We start from the raw sequence: 18,186 nt of genomic DNA on the forward strand, positions 1-18,186 counted from the left end.
ATATTGGAAAATGTTTTTATACCGAATGAAATGATTCAGATGGTCTAAGTTTCGACAGAATGAGATTACTCTCCGTTCGACTGACGCCCCCAAGCGGATGCTCAGGGCATTATTTCCCCTATTTTTTTCCAGCTAAGACTAAACGAAGTAATATGATAATCTTAGGAGGGTGTCACGAGTAGATCAGTTACAATGTCAGTTTGGGAGAGACCATGTAGCTTTAAGAAAGAATCTGCTAAATGAAAGCAAAACAGCTATTTTCCGATCTCCGGTAACCACATGCGATAAAGGGGACTATTAATATTTTCGCACCGAATAACATCACTTGGCACAAATGAGTAAGCTAAAGGAACACTAACCCCTAGGTTCTGATTTCATCAAGGTTACAGCCTGCATGAGAAAATGGACGGTTCGGGAGGATTAATGCTTAATATCTTCGCTTCTAATAAATTCAAAGTACCGGTAATACTATGCTGCCTTTATTTTCCGTTTATCTGTCGTTCAGTCACAACGTTCCTAGGCCGAGTTAGTAGTTGCTTCATCCTTTTTTATGTACATTTCGCGCAACTAGGGTAGTGTATGCCTACTAGTACATGTTCAATAAGGCGTCACATGTGCTTCATACGTGCACATGCAATCCCGAATTTTGGCTTAGATCCCATGGGCACATTTACGAACGATTTATCGGTTTTATTTATTTGAATAACATATATTTTAGGCTTAGTCGTGCATTAAATTCTTCTCTATGATATTACGTTAGGGTACACAGATAGGTATTGTGGGCCATGCAAAAACCCACTGAGGTTCTGTGCAGTGTTGGGGTTTCTGTGCACTTTTTTAAAGTTTGACTTACAACGTTTGGTTACAGATGTGTTAAGATAGTACTAGTAGCGTACCACATACCTCTTGCAACCTCTAGATGTAATAATCATGCAGCTACTCCATCGACTCCTACAATCATTTTATTTGCAAATTCAGTTGTAAAATGCAGTTTCTGTCATTTTTATGCCGATAAGATTGGAGCTACAGTAAGTATAACACATACAAATTTGGTGCATATTTCAGCAGCTAAAATTAATCAATCGGCTCAATTTTTGCAACAATTACAGATAGGTTGCACCAAGTTTCGCCTGGCAGCTGGCAGAATAAGGTGCAGTGTCCTTACTAGATGCATCCAGTTGCCGTGGGAATAAGAAAATGTACTTCTTATGTTAATATATACAGTACAGTAGGTGGAATAAATTCAAAAGGGAATGATGAAATATATTGGCAGTTAGAATTAGGGGTTGCTGTAGTAAAAAGTACTGCCCCAATCCCTCCCCCCCCCCCCAACAAAATAGACCTTGTATGAAACATCACTTCACTCTCAAAAACTAGAGATCCTGATGAAAACACCAAAGAATGAATGAATCAGGGGATCATACCCTCACATATGTCCTGTATTTGGATGACAAGTTTAACAAACTGTCAGTGATTATGTACCTTTTCTCCTGTTTCCTCTTGACAGAAACCAGATAATGAAAGAAACCTGCGGAAGCGCAAGTGGATGTCACCCAGGGAGAACGACACAGCAGTAGAAGGATCATCAAGGAACCGACGGAATCTTAAAGGTACAGATTCTACAGAGAACAAAGGAACGTTAGATGGATCAGAAAAGAAAAGGGCAAGGAGAGATGACAAACCAGGACAGACGCCCCAATATGGCTCTGGACAAGTCTTTTCATCTCTGTTCAGGAAGAATCCAGATATTCCTAAACTTATGGCGTAAGAATTGATATACATTGTACTGTTCATATGTTTTGTGGCTCTATGGGTGCAGTTATATTACCATTAGAGGCCACTCCCCACCCTTTACCCCATTCCTGTAAGACCACAGGAGAAAATTAAAATCTTAAACCACCAGAATAATATCTCAATGGAAGGCAGAGGAATGTGGAAACATGTAGAAAGCTAATATAAGCCTTAAATAATGAGGAAGAAAAGCATGTTAGTTGGAAATTTATTGCCACATGCAAGAAGATTTACTCTTTTTGAAAGGAAGTACATTATAAATAAACAAGTGAAAGAGTAGAAGAGAGGAGTGTGCATGACATTTGATAATTTTCTCATAAAGTATCTCATAAAGTAACATTGTAACAGCTATTATTGTAGTCGTCACAACACACAGACAATAAAGCCGTAATCACAGTGACAACACAAATATCAGTAGGGAAAAGGAAAAGGTATGATAGTCTCTGAGAATGTATAGACATTAAGCACTTTTAAAACTTCCTAAGGACAAAATTGTGTTTATTTTGTGTAATCTATACTATATGATATTCAAAGAATATGTCTTTAGCTAGGTGGATTTACAATCAGTCCTGAACTAAAAAGTTTACATCAACATGAGGTGATTACTTTAAAAAAAAATGAAATGATGTTACACCATTTCCTGTACTTGTTATCTGTGTATTTTGTTGTACTGTCACCAATCAGTACTAACTAGTTAAAGTCTTTTGGCTTTTACTTATTTGGCATTGAGGGTTTTCCTTCTAAGTTTGTTTTATTTCCTATAAAATTCTGTCTTTTATTCAGTTCAAATGTTCAACAAACGAAGGAAGACGTTTTTTCCATAAAATTCTTCAAAGAATTAAACCTGCACCCCTTTATGGTGAGTACTTCCCATATCATGTTCTTTTCTGGTAGCTTGTAGCATTTAACATGAAAGTTTAGAATTGATGCATTTTTACCTCAGGATCGTAGGCATTAAATTTTTACATTTCCTTCGTTTTTATTTATCCCTTGTAATTGACCAAAAAGCTAAATTGAATGTAGGTCTTTGTGATTTATTTTATCAAGTGAAATATGTAATTCATATTATTCATATGTTCCGTGATTTGTCTTTGGTGACATTCCCAGAAGTTAATCTGGGCTAAAAAACCATTGGGTATTATTTCTTGCCAAGAGTACTCATTTTCAAGGAATAATTCATCTTTACCTTTTGTGTATCTTTTTTGCCCTAATAATGAATTTGTTCTTATAATTTTACATAAAATACTAACTTTCTGTACACAAAAACTGGTATGTACATAGCTTTTCTTTTGTATGACAATTTAGCCATGTAGAGGCAACACTAGATGTTGTTACCCGCTGTTTTCCTTTTTCTGAACATTGCATATCTAAACAAAAGCATGATGTGCCTAATTAGGTGGCTCTATTGTGGATTGTTTCGAAAAGGAAACTGAAGTTTTTGTTTGTATATAGTAAACCAGTGTTGAACAAACCTTTCCAAACATAGCTTTTTTGTTGTTTTTTTGGTCTCCTCTAGGCTTTCATTATGTCAATAATGATATTTCTTTTGTTTTATTTTTCAATTATTATAGATTTCCAATCTTGAGAAACAAATGGGGTTTGAGCATGCCACCTCAGTTCAAGCAAAGGCTATTCCAGTAGTAATGAAAGGCGGCGATGTCTTAGTCAAATCACAGACTGGCTCTGGTAAGTAAGACAAATATAAATAGTATTAAAGCCAAACACACACAAACCGATGCCTATCAAGAAGACCTAATATATCATGCTGTTAACCTTTCACAGGTTCCCGCAATGACAATATTACGATAAGGTACTTCCTTTACACTGGAATTTAGCCCTTCGCAAAGAATGAGCAATAAACAGGACTATGGACGCTGGCCATTCTCTCTCCGTCTGTGTTCTGTGGTATACCCAAGCTAGGTTTAATTCGACGCAATGCGTGCAAACAAACAAATTTGTCATTCCACTGATAATTCATGACAAATGTATTTTGCTCTGTGTTTTTGTTTATATTAACATTTTTTTTCTTTTTTCATTTTCTATTTCCAGGTAAAACTCTAGCATTTAGTATCCCTATTATCCAGTCTCTACAGTGTGCACAACCGAAAGTTCAAAGGTCAGACGGTGTTTATGCCGTGATACTAGCTCCAACCAGAGAGGTAATGTGAAAGGGACTGTGTGTCTTTGGTTGAAAATTTTTGTGGTAGAATTATTACTAAAGTAAATAAAATTGCAATTTCATCAGGCTAATACAAACTTCTACATTTTTGCACCATACACTAGTTAATGCGGTTTATAGATATAGTTCTGTCTTTGGTTGACAGTTTTGGGTTGAAATTCAAGGTAAGACAAATGTCTACGTTTTTGCACCAAACGAAGATTTATGTTTCAGAATCAGAAACTGTTTGTATACAAGAACAATGCAATGAGGGTCTTGAATGACAATTTGTAGGATACAAGAAAAATTTGAATAAGTTTTAATTTTGAGGCCTCCTGTGAAGCTTTTGGGATATAACAACCTAACAATAGATAAATATCTTCTATTTCATATTAAATCACTCTTTCTTCTGTTTCATCGTTCAGCTTGCATTGCAGAGTTTTGAGACATTGCAGACCCTTGTGAAGGTAAGTTTCATTCACTAAATGTATAAATTAGAGTACTTTTCTAGTGAACAGGCTCTTGAATTACCCAGGTGATTGAAAGTAAATATAATATCTTCTCTGTCATGCTGCAGGTTCAAATGATAGTTTGGTGGTTGAGCATGAAAAGGCTTAGTCTCATCAACATCAACAAAACTGTATAACAACAGATGGACACAAGTGACAAAGTACCCTTTACAAAATAAATTCTTCAGAATTAGAGTTGTGTTTGCAAATATAAAAATTCTGAAAAAGTTTAGCCCCAGTGTACTTTAGTTAGGCAAGTTTGAGGTCATCTTTCCATTGTTCATATTGTTCAGTGGAAGGTTTTAGCAATGCAGACTATGATTCAACATTAAGCAGTGGCTTGTACAGAACTCAAATTTGGGGGGAAAATCTACAGCCCCCCTCCCCTGGTTTAGGTAGGGGTATGAACCTTTATGGAAGATAATATCTCTATATATATTCTGTTTGCAATTTCTGCATTTCTTGCAATTTCTGTTGAAGCAATTTCTTAACAATCTTCATCTGTAGCCTTTCAATTGGATTGTTCCCGGCTGTATTACTGGAGGAGAGAGAAAAAAGTCTGAAAAGGCCCGACTCAGGAAGGGTGTGAACGTGTTGGTGGCCACCCCGGGTCGACTGGTAGACCACATCCTGAACACCTCTTCGTTACAATTCTGGAAGTTGAGATGGTTGGTCCTAGACGAAGCCGATAGGTAAAGATAACTTTTTATGGTATCGACAACCTTTGTCTTCCGATATGACCTTTGATTTCAGCAGACTAAACTGGAATAAGTAAAGAAAGAAAGAAAAAGTTTTGAACTGTTTCTTGTCTGTATTCAGGCTGAGGTCAACTAAGGGTTGACTTTTAGGTGGTCAAAACCCCCCGGTTTAAACCAGGTTTTAACTGGTTTAAACCAAGCGGTTTAATCCGCCCCGGTTAAAACCGGCCAACCCTGGGTCAACTCGGGTAATGTTTTTTTCCTTCTTGAATCAGCTGTATTATGTTGTCATAGTTTTGAAACAGATGATGAGTCAAGATTCACAATGTGTTTTTTTTTTTAATGTTTTACAAAGCCTATATTTCCTGCTTTGAAGTTCTCCCTCTGTGACTTTCCTTAAAGTATTTAAGGCCCTTAACGTGTACATTTACTGGCTTTATTCAAATTAAGGTAATTCAAATGTAGTTATAGGTGTTGTCTGTTTCACACTTCTTTCCATAGTTTCCATTGTAGTCCCCGCCCCCCACCCTCCCTTTTCCCATTTGGAGCAAAATTATGAGCTCAGGTCTCAACCACTGTTGCTAACTAGGAATAGTGTATTGCTTATTAGTTTTCAAAGCCAATATTTCTCTAAAGGACAAAGTTCCATAGCTTTACTGTATATACAAGCTCACCAACCTTCTTCGCTGTGAACATTTTCATGCCACTATTCAGTATTTCAGCGTCTGTAATGAAGATTGCATTTTGAACTGCACATCCCACTTTTCGTACCAGTGAACACTTGCCCTGTAGTCACAGTAGGTGATGTGTTGTTTTTGAATTTGAATTTAATTTGAATTTATTGTCCACAATCGGAAATTCGGCTTACACAGGTCGTAAACGAAAGAAGAAAAAACAAATAGCAATAGATTAAGTCAATAAACTGCTATACACATACAATAATACAACAAATAAACAGCAAGTCCTACAAATAAGAAACTTATCTTCTCACTTGTGAATTAAATATATGAATAGAGTTAGGCACAAATGAGTATCTGAAGCGGCCCCTAAGTGTACGCAGTGTACATAAATGCAGTCCAGAGCAGTTGTAATTATAGTGCTGAAACAAAGTGTGTGTCGGGTCTTGCATGATATGTTTCAATTTATTGCAGACCCTCTCATGGTACAAGTAATCTAACGATGGTAATTGAGCACCGATTACACGCTGAGCAACTTTCCTAGGTTGCTCGAGCATCTTCTCATCATTTTTTGTACCATTGGCAAAGTAACAAATTATGTTGTACATCAAAACACTTTGAATGTGGGATTTATAAAACAAGGTCATGATTGTTCAATTTGCTCAAGAAATACAGCCAGCTGTCATTAACCACTGTCATCCGACTAACACTCAACCCAAACTACAATCATTCCTTATTAATTTATTTTTAATTGTTTTATTTTGCTGCTAACAGGTTGTTGGACATGGGCTTTGAGAAGGACGTAGCGGCCATCTTGAATGCTATTAATAGCCAATCGGAAGGATGCCAGAGATTACTGCTATCGGCAACATTGACACAAGGTATTTTAATTTGGCAGAAAAGTAAAAAAATATGCACTTTTGCATCATTCTGTGATAAATGGAAACAGTTGACATTAAAAAGAAAACAAATTGTGGATAGGGTGTGAGGCAACTGGAAATCTGATTAACTTTGTGCAATTATGTTGAGAAAATGAGAAGAATTTAGAGCAAAGTGTTCTTGAATGTTTTGAATTATAACACACCAGGAGTTTTGTTTTTTGAGCATCACAGTCGTATGAATATGCTAAGCCTTGTCCTTTAGTTGATCTCTCATATTTTTATATCTGCAGGTGTGGAGAGATTGGCTGGTATCGCCCTCACCAACCCGACATTCATCGACGTAGCCAAAGATGAAGCAGTGGTGTTGCCGTCGACCAAAGACCAAAGCGATTACGTACCGGAGGAGGAACTCTTATCGACAAAGCCTACACCAGTAGCGGAGGAAGAAGATTTTAATTTTACCATCCCAGACACTCTGGAACAATATTACATGATCGTGCCCAGCAAACTCAGATTAGTCACCCTCTTTGCCTTAATTCTCTCAAAATCTACGGTAAAGTATTAAATGGAAATTTGCATGCTCTAGTGTATTAATTTATTAAAATAAAATACAAAAAACGTCAGCAAACTGTTAGCAAACTGCTTATCCACTAAAGAGCCTGTGTAAGAGAAATGTGTAAATAGTAAGTAGGCCTGATTCAGCCTCTTTGCACATCTTTCTCTTTGTGTTCACCATGCTCATTAACCTGTCTGTATTCTGTACGTGTTTTTGTCCCTTCTGTTACTGTTACTTGTCATTTAGCCTTTGAAGAAGATCCTGCTAAGATCGAAACGTCAGGCCAACTTACTTTTACACATTGATTTACTTAGTAAGACTGACTGAAAGAGACCAACTTGCTAGTAATTTTAATATTCCTTCTTTGTTTTTGGGAGAAACTTTTAGATTAAATGTATTGTTACTTAGCTATTAATTATTTAGTATACTTTGTTATAAGATTTAAGTTTTCGAAAAAGTTAACCATCTCAACAAAAAAAACACGCTATTGCTAGAAAAATTTTGAGAGGCATATTTTAGTTTCACTGAGAGTTTAAATAACATAAAATAAACATATCTGGTGTAATAAGTGCTAACATTTTGTAAATCACAAATACTGGTAGAGTATATATGTCACCCCGACATGTAAGCATTTATGGGTGTTTCTGCTTGCATGTAATAGTGCTATTTTCTACAGCTATGATCTTTGAACATTTGATAAAACATTTGAAATAAAAAGTGAAAATCAGATATAAATTTATGAATTCCGTGCTAGGAGTTTTCATCATGGAGGCATCTAATCAGTCGTAATAATTATATCTGACTGAATAAATCCTGCAAGCATTGTAATGGTATAATGTATACCACTTTCTTACTTGCCTAATTCCCAGAATTAATGAAGTATTTATTAAGTATTATGTTTCCATTTTTTCATTGGAAAAATCAGTGACAGTACTGGGGTTCCTGATATAAGGCAGCCATCATCTGTTTCATTGCAAATGAAATGGTTCAAAATGTTTAATTGGAAAGTGAAGCAATTTTTAATTGAAGAAATGTTTTACCCTGGCAGATGGAATGCAAGATTCTGGTCGGGAATATTTGGTTATAATAATAATATTGAGTATTTCATAAAGCGCAGACCTATCCACCGATAACGGTGCTCAAGGCGCATCACAAAGTTACGCTGGTCAAACATAGAGACAATCCTTCCAAGTAGCAGCAGCAAAACAGCACTCAAATGACAATTTATCTCACAGGAACCCATTTATACACCTGGGTGAAGAAAGGCAATGGAGATAAAGTGCCTTGCCCAAGGACACAATGTATTGGTCTGGTCAGGACTCAAACCTGAAAGCCTTTAGATGACAAGTCCACTGCCTTAACCACTTGAACACAACCCTGTCACATATATACTAACGTTACGCACAAAATCTTTAATATCTGTTTTTCTTCCTTTGTTCATTTAGCGATCTTCAAAGACCAAGATGCTGATTTTTCTATCCAATCGAGACTCGGTAGAATTTCATTACAATTTGCTGAATCAAATGCTTTGTCCTGGAGGGAAGGAAAACGCGAATAATACGGGATTAAAAATATTTCGCCTTCACGGGAGTATGGAACAAAAGGTAAGGACATGCAGTAAAAAGATTATATTTATTGGGAGGTATTTATGATATGCAGTGAAAGATGAAATTTTGACCTGGACTATTCTTTTAATGATATAATCAGCTAAATGTACACACACTTACGTACAAACGTGACAGAGAAATGTGAAGGCTTATGTTTTGATTGGTACTAAAATATTGATGGATGGATGGATTTGTGTTATATCTGTGTCACTGCGATACACGTTTAACTTGTGTAATTGGTTATGATGTGTGGTTTGCTATTTCTTGGTCTCAGTAAGCCTCAGTCAGCCTCAGTTTAGCCTCTGATAGCTTTATAGGTTTTGGAGGAAAAAGGAGAATATATACTCTACAAATAGTACAATGTTTTTTCTAGTTGTCATAAATTTAGAGGTTTTTTTTTCATTAAAGTTTCCACAAGTTACCCTCCCCCAAAGACAAAAGAAAAAACAGAAAGGAAGGCTTCTTCCTCGTTCGTCTTTCAGGTTCGCAGAGATGTTTACGAAGAGTTTCACAACAAAGGAAAGGGTATCCTGCTGTGTACGGTGAGTTATACGAAAGAATTTAGCAAGTTTTTTTTCTCAAAGAAAATGTCGTAAACTCAGTCGAGACGAAGTTAGAGAAACATCAGACAAACGATAGAAAGTTGCATTACAAATTTATCATCTATGTAAATTAATATCAGACAATATCCTGCATTGGACAATTACTGTACTCTTAAACAAAAATTATAACAGGAATAACTGCGGATATAAATGCACACCGGTTTGACGTAAGCACTACCCAATTGCTGCACCGTGGTATCGCTCAAACTTGGAAAGTATTAATACACAAGTGTTGGTAATTACAACCATAATGTAGATTATTGTTAGGAAAAGGAGAGTCATGTTTGAAATGTTTTGGTTTTGATTTTACCTTCTTACATTCTAATATCTGGGGGCCAACCTATAAAGATATCTATCATATATGTGACTGAAGCTGTTTCTTAACATTATGATCTCATGAAAAATTGCAAAACACTGCCGGATCATCGAAACGTTGAATTAACTACCAAACCCTGATTAAATATGGAAGCTAAATGAGGAAGCTTTGTGATATATGTAATCAATATGTCACCAAAAGTGAGATATTACTTATTACAAAGAACAAAAATTTTTTTTATTTTTTAAACATTTGGTTCCTACGTTGCATTCCAAGTTTTTGGTTCCTTTTTCTCTTTCATACGCTTGAAAACTTGTTACAGAGACTTTTCGTAACTTGTGATCAAACTACGTAAACCTCACACATATAATCAGATACTCCCCTCAATGGACTGTAGATTTACATTTGGTTGTTCATGAGGTATTATTTAATGGGTTTAAAACCATATTAGACTTGTGTTCTACAAAATTTGATGTAATGTCTTGTTTGGCCTAGTTGCTGTCCTTATTCCTTAACTTTGTTGTCGTGTCTTGATTTTGGTTTTGGTGGGATTTAAGATATTAAACAGATCCTGCCTTCAGATGTACCTTGTCTCAACAGTCATTTACAGCCAATCATCTCAAACATTCTCCGTGTCGATCTCTGACCCTGGTCTAGCCTTGACCCATAAATTTCTCAGACCTACGTTTGCCCAATGTCTCCCTTGTGATCGATAAACTACACATTGACCAATTTGACTGCAATCGATTTCCACATTGACAGAGTTGACTGCAATCGATTTGCACATTGACTTATTTGATAGCAATCAATTTGCACATTGACTGATTTGACTGCAATTTTTTTTTGCACAGTGACTGGTTTGACTGCAATCGATTTGCACATTTACCGATTTGACTGCAATTGATTTGCACAGTGACTGGTTTGACTGCAATCGATTTGTACACTGACTGATTTGACTGCAATCGATTTGCACAGTGACTGGTTTGACTGCAATCGATTGGCACATTGACTTATTTGATAGCAATCAATTTGCACATTGACTGACTTGACTGCAATTTTTTGCACAGTGACTGGTTTGACTGCAATCGATTTGAACATTTACTGATTTGACTGCAATTTTTTTGCACAGTGACTGGTTTGACTGCAATCGATTTGCACATTTACCGATTTGACTGCAATCGATTGGCACATTGACTTATTTGATTGATAGCAATCAATTTGCACATTGACTGACTTGACTGCAATTTTTTGCAGTGACTGGTTTGACTGCAATCGATTTGAACATTTACCGATTTGACTGCAATCGATTTCACAGTGACTGGTTTGACTGCAATCGATTTGTACACTGACTGATATGACTGCAATCGATTTGCACAGTGACTGGTTTGACTGCAATCGATTTGCACACTGACTGGTTTGGCTGCAATCGATTTGCACACTGACTGGTTTGACTGCAATTGATTTGCACGCTGACTGGTTTGACTGCAATTAATTGCACATTGACTGATTTGACTGCAATTAATTGCACATTGACTGATTTGATTGCAAATAGACTTATTTGATTGCAATCAATTTCACATTGACTGAAAATTAGTAATGAAATACATATTTATGAAAATTAGGAAACAAAATCACGGTTTGGCACAGAGGATGTTCACTGTAAGATTCCATTGGGCACATTGTTCCAAAATCAAAACTTGTTTTGGTTTTTTCTGCCCCTGCTGGCAATCCAACGTAACAACTTCCCTTCAACTTGGGAAGTGTGGATGTATGGCACTACCAGATTGAGATAAGATGAACGCAAACTGCTGCTTAAATATTATAAAAACGACAAAACAGCTACTTTCGATTTATGCTCGTGTTTTAATAGGGTGTTAAATTCACTCTTATCGAATTTATTACTTTGTTTTGCAATTCATGATCGCATGTTTGATTTCATCTAAAATGACATCTGTATTTTGCCCTTTCTTCATAGACGTATGTTATTCCTTTGTGACATATAAAATTCATGTTTAACATATTTCCAAAGGCTTTCTGCACTCTTCATCTCTCTCTGTCTGTCTGTCTGACTGCGTTTACTTCCGTTCAGCTTTGCTCAAGTGCGTCAACAATTTTGAAGGTGTAACTTTTCTTAGGGATATCATTTACGACCACATCACACCAGAATCAGAACGAGTTTTGACATTTTGGAAAGACAAAAAAAATGATCGCAGATTTCAATCTGTTTGAATAAATCGTCAAATTATGCCCTGGGAGAGGTTTTGGAATTTACAAATAGGCCCCATAGGAGTAAACTTCTACTCAATATTGTTTCTTTAAATTTTTCCCTTCTTTCTTTGTCTTTTCCAGGATGTCGCTGCCCGAGGGTTAGATTTACCTGATGTCGATTGGATAGTACAAGTAAGTTTAACGATCGAATACATAATAGTAACAGTACTTTGTACTTTTGTCTTTCCCAGTTGCTGCATTTGGGTTCTCCAAAAAAAAAAACGGTTTTGCGATATTTAAAAAATATAGTTTTGGCAGATAATTTTCACTTCGGTGAAGTTTGCAGTAACCTCAGTACACGATGTTTCTGTGATGTTGAACAATAAAGTTGTCGCAGTTTCTACCGAGAGTGAGCTTGAAGCAAACAGGTGTGATCACATACATATATATTGACACACACACAGAAAAGAAGAAATTTTGTGGACACAACTCGACTGGACCATCTCGATCTAGTCCTCAATAGTCACGAGGGACCCGACAGTCAAACAGCAGCTGACCCCGAGCACCGAAGGACTGATGGGTGCATACGACAGATGCTTGTGGTTAAGGACCAGTGCCCCGTCATTTCCTGTGATTGGTTACATTTGTCAAGACTGGACGGTCTCTCTAGCGAACCCCCCCACACACACCGCAGACTGCCAGTCGGGTGAACGCTACATGTTCACTTGTCTCCCGACTGAAGCCTTACGTAAAACTGTCAAAATTTTGATCAGGTGCAGTATTTAATCCTACACACACACAGTGCTTCTAACCCCACGTAACGATGGATGAGTCGAGTGGAGTCATGAGCAGTTGGTTAGTGTTCAAAAGGCTTAAAGAAGCCCATTGAAGATCCTACTGGATTGCCGGTAGGTAAAGGGTCGCCCAGTGGAAGTTAACGCTTTGTTTATCTTTTTATCTGACCACGTAACCTAACTATTCCCCTTTCAAGGGAGAAGATAAAGCCTTACGAGTTGTGGCCTGCTGGTTGGAATATGAAAAATTCCAGTGCAGTTGGCAAGACCAATTTCATACCCAACCCTGTACTAGATTGACTAAATTTGATGGTGTTTCTCGATCCTGCAAAAACCCTTTTTGCGACTTTATAGCGTGGTTGTCAATACTGAAGTGTGTTACACTTTTTTACTAATTTTAAACAAGACTAAGTACAAACAATTCCATGTGAACTTGTGTTAACTCAATGGTGAAGAAATGCTCTGCAGTACTTGAATTCAACCCTCTCCTCGGCACCCCCTACCTCCCCGCCCGCCCTTAACCCTTTTGTTGAAAAGTGGGAGACTGCACTTCCCATTGAAGACAATTTTGAATTTTAAACAGTGCTAATATGCGGCCATCAATCATATTTTAAAACGGTTATAGCATGCTTTCAAAACGGTCACCAATAATGATGCATACAACATGTGCTATGTTTGAACATCTCAAAGACCTTTAGAAAGTTGTGACAATGTAGCCTGCTGTTGGAAGAGTACATTATCTGTGTCGGAAAAGGGACAGTCCCGATTAATTTGGACTTATGGTAATCCTAAAACAATCAAATCTTAATTAAGAGCTGATTTACGTATGGAATATATCTTTACTGCTCATAAATATTTTTTCTCTTTTTCAATTTATGATCAGAATTTCAATAAATTTGACTAAAGTATAAATGCTATATCCATGTCATCATATGGGATTTCCTTTTGAGAGTAGAAAAGTCATCACAATGGGTTTGGAGGGGGGGGGGGTGGGGGGGTGCGGGAGGTGGGGCAGGGAATAGTTTAGTGCTCAAATTTTGAAAGCTCTGATCTTTTTCTTCTATGAAAGACTATGGTCCCTCTGTACAAAACTGCTTAAATAGCTTTGTACTTGTGTAGCAATTTGCCCATTGTGTATATTATTGAGATGTGATACCCACATTAATTACTCCCAGTGGGTGGGGGGTGGGGCCAGTGGGTGTTAGTACCTCAGGGTGGATGACAAAATGGCAGACAATTTGAAACTTAAATGCAGATTTTAAAGGCATTCCACAAGGCCAAATATAACGTTAAGTGGAACGGGAGCATTTAATTACACAACTGCCGATAACACTCTTCGTGAAGGGAAGGATCTATATATGCCGGTGATCATCCATGATCACCATACGTATATCGTTACAAAAATAAACTTCCGTCGGCTTTCTCATCCGTGGTATTTGCTAACGAAACAAGTTCAACCTACAAAATGTTTCAAAACTTACTTATTTTTGACAGATAAATCCTCTGTTGCCTGAGGAAATGGATCATGTGGTGGGAGTGTGAGATCACATCTTGGCATTTTTTCTGAGAAAGTTGATTTTTTTTTTCCCCTCTTTCTTTTATAAATTACAAGTTTATACATCCTTGAGGTGTCATACATTTGAAAAGGTTTGCTTAAAAGGAGTCTATGTTTATGATGAAATCAAGGCTTTTATCAATATGCTAAGTTTGGATGTGCAGGATTTGATCTATGCCCTTTAGAGTAATGAATTTGTTCATTTAGTTAGGCAAAGGGCTTTTAACAGCCATTTTGTCGGATCAGATTATAAATATCTGTCGCTTATTTTGAATGATTTGAAATGTTGCTCTTTTCCATGTGGAGTGTCTAGTCTTGTCAACTATTTTAAGTAAAAATATGGATTGAGCGAAATACGTACAAGGATTAAACTAAATAAAGTAATTTCAAAAACGGAAGGTTTTAATCCTGAGGGTCATTGGTTTGAATCTCATTCTGGCCCAAAATTTGTTTGCTCTTCACCTAGAGTGCTAAAAGTTGTTACATAATCTTTGACTTTTGTATTTCTGCTTTTCCTTCTTGTGTGAGAAATGAGGTTGAAAATGGATCCTTGCAAAATAATTCAAAAAAAAAGAAGAGTTTTTTTGTAGTCTTTATAAAGTATTATTATGAAAAATGTTCTCGTTTCCTCCGTAACAGTACAATACTCCAGGGACGCCCGCTGAATACGTTCATCGAGTCGGCCGGACTGCCAGGGTCGGCAGGTTGGGTCACGCCGTCATATTCCTCGGTCCATCGGAAGCGGAATACGTTAAGACCTTGCAAGGTCACAAAATAAGGTGAGTCTGAATGTGTCATCTCGACACAGAATGTGTCGTCACGAGACAGATCGTGTTATATGCGTCCATGTGCAGCAAGATGGAGTACTAGTACTCACGTTGGAGTTTTGAGTATATTTCCACAACAATAAAAGAGGTGTTGTACAAATGTCAAGATAAAACAAGGTGGTGGAGGAGGACTGAAAAAGCATTAGCTTGTACGAGCAGTCCCCCTTAAACAAGTTAATCAGTACAGATATACACAATACAACCATAGGGGAAAAGAACAAAGAAAAAAAAACAAAGGTAGTTAACAACTTATAAGCAATAATGATTTAGATGGTGATCCTTTAACCTTTTCCAAGAACATTGTAGGTTCTAGTTGTACTCATACCAAGGGGAACCTCTTCGTGTACTCATACCCATGCCATAGTACTTGTACTAGCGTAATACAAGTCCAATTATCACCATTCAGTGCGGTATTGCTTCCACTCAGTGGAGTTGCGCTCTGACCCGTGACGTTACCTTCAAATTACATGGAGTATCCTCTAGGAATTTTTATGCATTGAAATGCACTATACTGTCAATTGATAGATCTGTGATTTAAGTTAAAAGGTAATCCTCGAGTTTAAGTTAAAGGTAAGTTAAAGTTACAGGTAATCTACGTAAGTTAAAGGTAATTAAGGTAAGTTAAAGTTAATCCTCTAGGAATTTTGTGCTTTGAATTGCAGTATATTTTCAATTGATATCTGTGATTTAAGCTAAAGGTAATGGTCGTTTTTTTGTCTCCTTTAATGCTATGTGCGCTATCTTTATATTGTCTCGCTCATTACCTGTCTGATGTCATGAACAGGCTTGACAGAATTTTCAAAAACTTAGGGAGCAGGAGGGGGATAGAAGAAGAGGGGAGGGAGGGGAGGAAATGAGGAGCAGAGAAAGAGGGGAGGAGGTGTTGGGATATCATAGCAGGGTGCTCTTGAATCCCTACTGACTTGTGAGAATGTCACTCCCATTTGCTGATCTTAAAGGTAAATGGTCATTAGCACTGATGTCTTGAGGAAAACAACTTTTACTATCCAAGAAGTATTTCTCATGTCCTTGCCTTGCAAAATTGTTAAAGAAGTTTTAAAAAAAATATAAAAAAATAAATTATTTTGGATGGCTGTAATGTGACTTATACAAATTCTCTCACTATTATTATTACTTTTGTTTTCAGTGTCAAGGCAGTAGACTACAGTGAGATTCTCCAGACATTAGTTCGGCATGCACCAGCAGAATTACTCACGGAGGAACATTTCAACGGACGTCCTCCTAAGACCATGGAAGAAGCAGCGACCAGGTTGCAGAAGAAACTGGAAAATTACGTTCATTCTGAATCCGATCACACTAAACTTGCCCAACAAGGTATGGTGTAAAAACAAAACATGCATTTACTGTGCTTTGTCTATTCTATGTTACACCTAGTTCGGGTGACATGTGTCTTGTGTATGTAAGATATAATGTAAGTTGTCAATTTATATTTTATATGTTGACTGACATAATAAAACACTTCTTTAATAGCTGTTTGCTTGTGTCCGCATCCCCCAACCCCCATTCCCTAGCTATTAGTAATATTTACTTTTGTCTATTCTATGTTACACCTACCTCCAGTGACATGTGTCTCGTTTATGTAAGATATAATGTAAGTTGTCAATTGATATATTATGTAGTGACTGCATTATTAAAACACTTCTTTAATAGTGGTTTGCTTGTGTCCCCACCCCCCTCCCTGCTCCCTGAGCTATTAGTAATATTTACTATTGTCTATTCTATGTTATGTCTTAGCTAACTTGTCAGAAACATTCATCAGGTTTTTTTTTGGTGTCCCCTGTATGTAATACTCACTTCATCTTTTCTATGTTTATATGTCTTGGCTATTTAACGTATAAAACTTTAAAAAAAAACAGTGTTTTTCTTCAGTGTGTAGCTTGTGTCCCACCTTTTACATATGCATTGTATGTTGTCTATTCTAACTATATCCCGGCTGACATGTGAACTTTGACATGATCAATCAAGCTGTTACTACAGCTACAAATATACGAATGTAATCATATGGGTTTTGCACCTATGCATGCAAACAAATAATGTAATGTAGACTGTAAGATTGAATAGTCGGTACCTTGTAATATTTTGATCAAGACATACGATTTCACAAAACTTGTTCATAACAATGATTTTTTCTTTTGGTATTTTTTTATTTTCACTGTATGAATGTTAATTTAATAGTGGTTATTAAGTACAGATCAGCTACAAGAAATTTGAGTCAACACATGGGGAGGGGGGAGTTGCTTGTTTTAGCACTTTCTCTGCTTTTGCTTGCAGCAGTACTTCCATTTTCTAATAATCTTTCCTTCTTTACTCGTAATTTCTATTTGGAGCTCACTTTTGCAACTTTAACATGCAAAGGTGCGTTAACTTATTAAACTAAATATTATTCTTCTCTGAATAAGTTTATTTCTTCAACTGAATACCCAGTGCCATGAATTTAATGAAAAACCATACAATTTTTTCGTTTTGGGCAGCAGTAACTTCCATTTTCTGATAATATTCCTTGCTTCACTCTTGTTTTATCTTCCTTTTTGTAGCCTACCATTCATTTATCAGAGCCTATGCCACGTACCCATCTTCCTTAAAGCACATCTTTCACATCAAGAAACTCCACCTGGGTCATGTCGCGAAAAGCTTCGGCCTTCGAGAAGCTCCATCGAAGTTCAAATCCCAAGGCCCAAAGTTAACAGCTACTCAGAAACATGCCCTCCAGCAACAGTAAGTCATTTTATAGAAAATTTCTTTCCCTTTCACTTTTTGTGTTGTCAGTTATATATTTTACATGGTCTGTGAAATATGTCATTAGGTTGCTCTATATATAAATGAAAAGGGGAGGATAAAATATCAGAAATAAGAAGAAAATAGCAGAAACATGCTCTTCAACAATAGCAAAAGTATGTATGTATGTATGTATGTATTTTAGATCCTCCTGCAAGCAGGAACTCGCGAAGAGACCACCGTTGGCATCTCAAAGCCCAAGCTGACCGAA

General features: G+C 36.8%; 1 protein-coding gene across 2 annotated transcripts in view; it reads left to right on the plus strand.

The window, feature by feature from the left end:
• The first annotated feature begins 259 nt into the window (after window positions 1–259).
• Window positions 260–18,186, plus strand: part of LOC139963670 (ATP-dependent DNA helicase DDX31-like) — a 44,134-nt gene continuing 26,207 nt past the window's right edge. The window contains exons 1-15 of one of the 2 annotated variants that reach the window (XM_071964677.1): window positions 260–525; window positions 1,508–1,764; window positions 2,575–2,650; window positions 3,363–3,477; window positions 3,841–3,950; window positions 4,375–4,416; window positions 4,966–5,150; window positions 6,608–6,714; window positions 7,005–7,267; window positions 8,716–8,874; window positions 9,360–9,419; window positions 12,145–12,195; window positions 14,992–15,131; window positions 16,327–16,514; window positions 17,735–17,915. In XM_071964677.1, the coding sequence (XP_071820778.1) occupies window positions 403–525; window positions 1,508–1,764; window positions 2,575–2,650; window positions 3,363–3,477; window positions 3,841–3,950; window positions 4,375–4,416; window positions 4,966–5,150; window positions 6,608–6,714; window positions 7,005–7,267; window positions 8,716–8,874; window positions 9,360–9,419; window positions 12,145–12,195; window positions 14,992–15,131; window positions 16,327–16,514; window positions 17,735–17,915 (2,057 nt within the window). In that variant the 5' untranslated portion in view covers window positions 260–402. The remainder of the gene's footprint in view (window positions 526–1,507; window positions 1,765–2,574; window positions 2,651–3,362; window positions 3,478–3,840; window positions 3,951–4,374; window positions 4,417–4,965; window positions 5,151–6,607; window positions 6,715–7,004; window positions 7,268–8,715; window positions 8,875–9,359; window positions 9,420–12,144; window positions 12,196–14,991; window positions 15,132–16,326; window positions 16,515–17,734; window positions 17,916–18,186) is intronic. The other variant, XM_071964678.1, reaches the window with a different exon arrangement.

Source organism: Apostichopus japonicus, chromosome 22, assembly GCF_037975245.1.
Source record: "Apostichopus japonicus isolate 1M-3 chromosome 22, ASM3797524v1, whole genome shotgun sequence".
NCBI lineage: Eukaryota > Metazoa > Echinodermata > Holothuroidea > Aspidochirotida > Stichopodidae > Apostichopus > Apostichopus japonicus.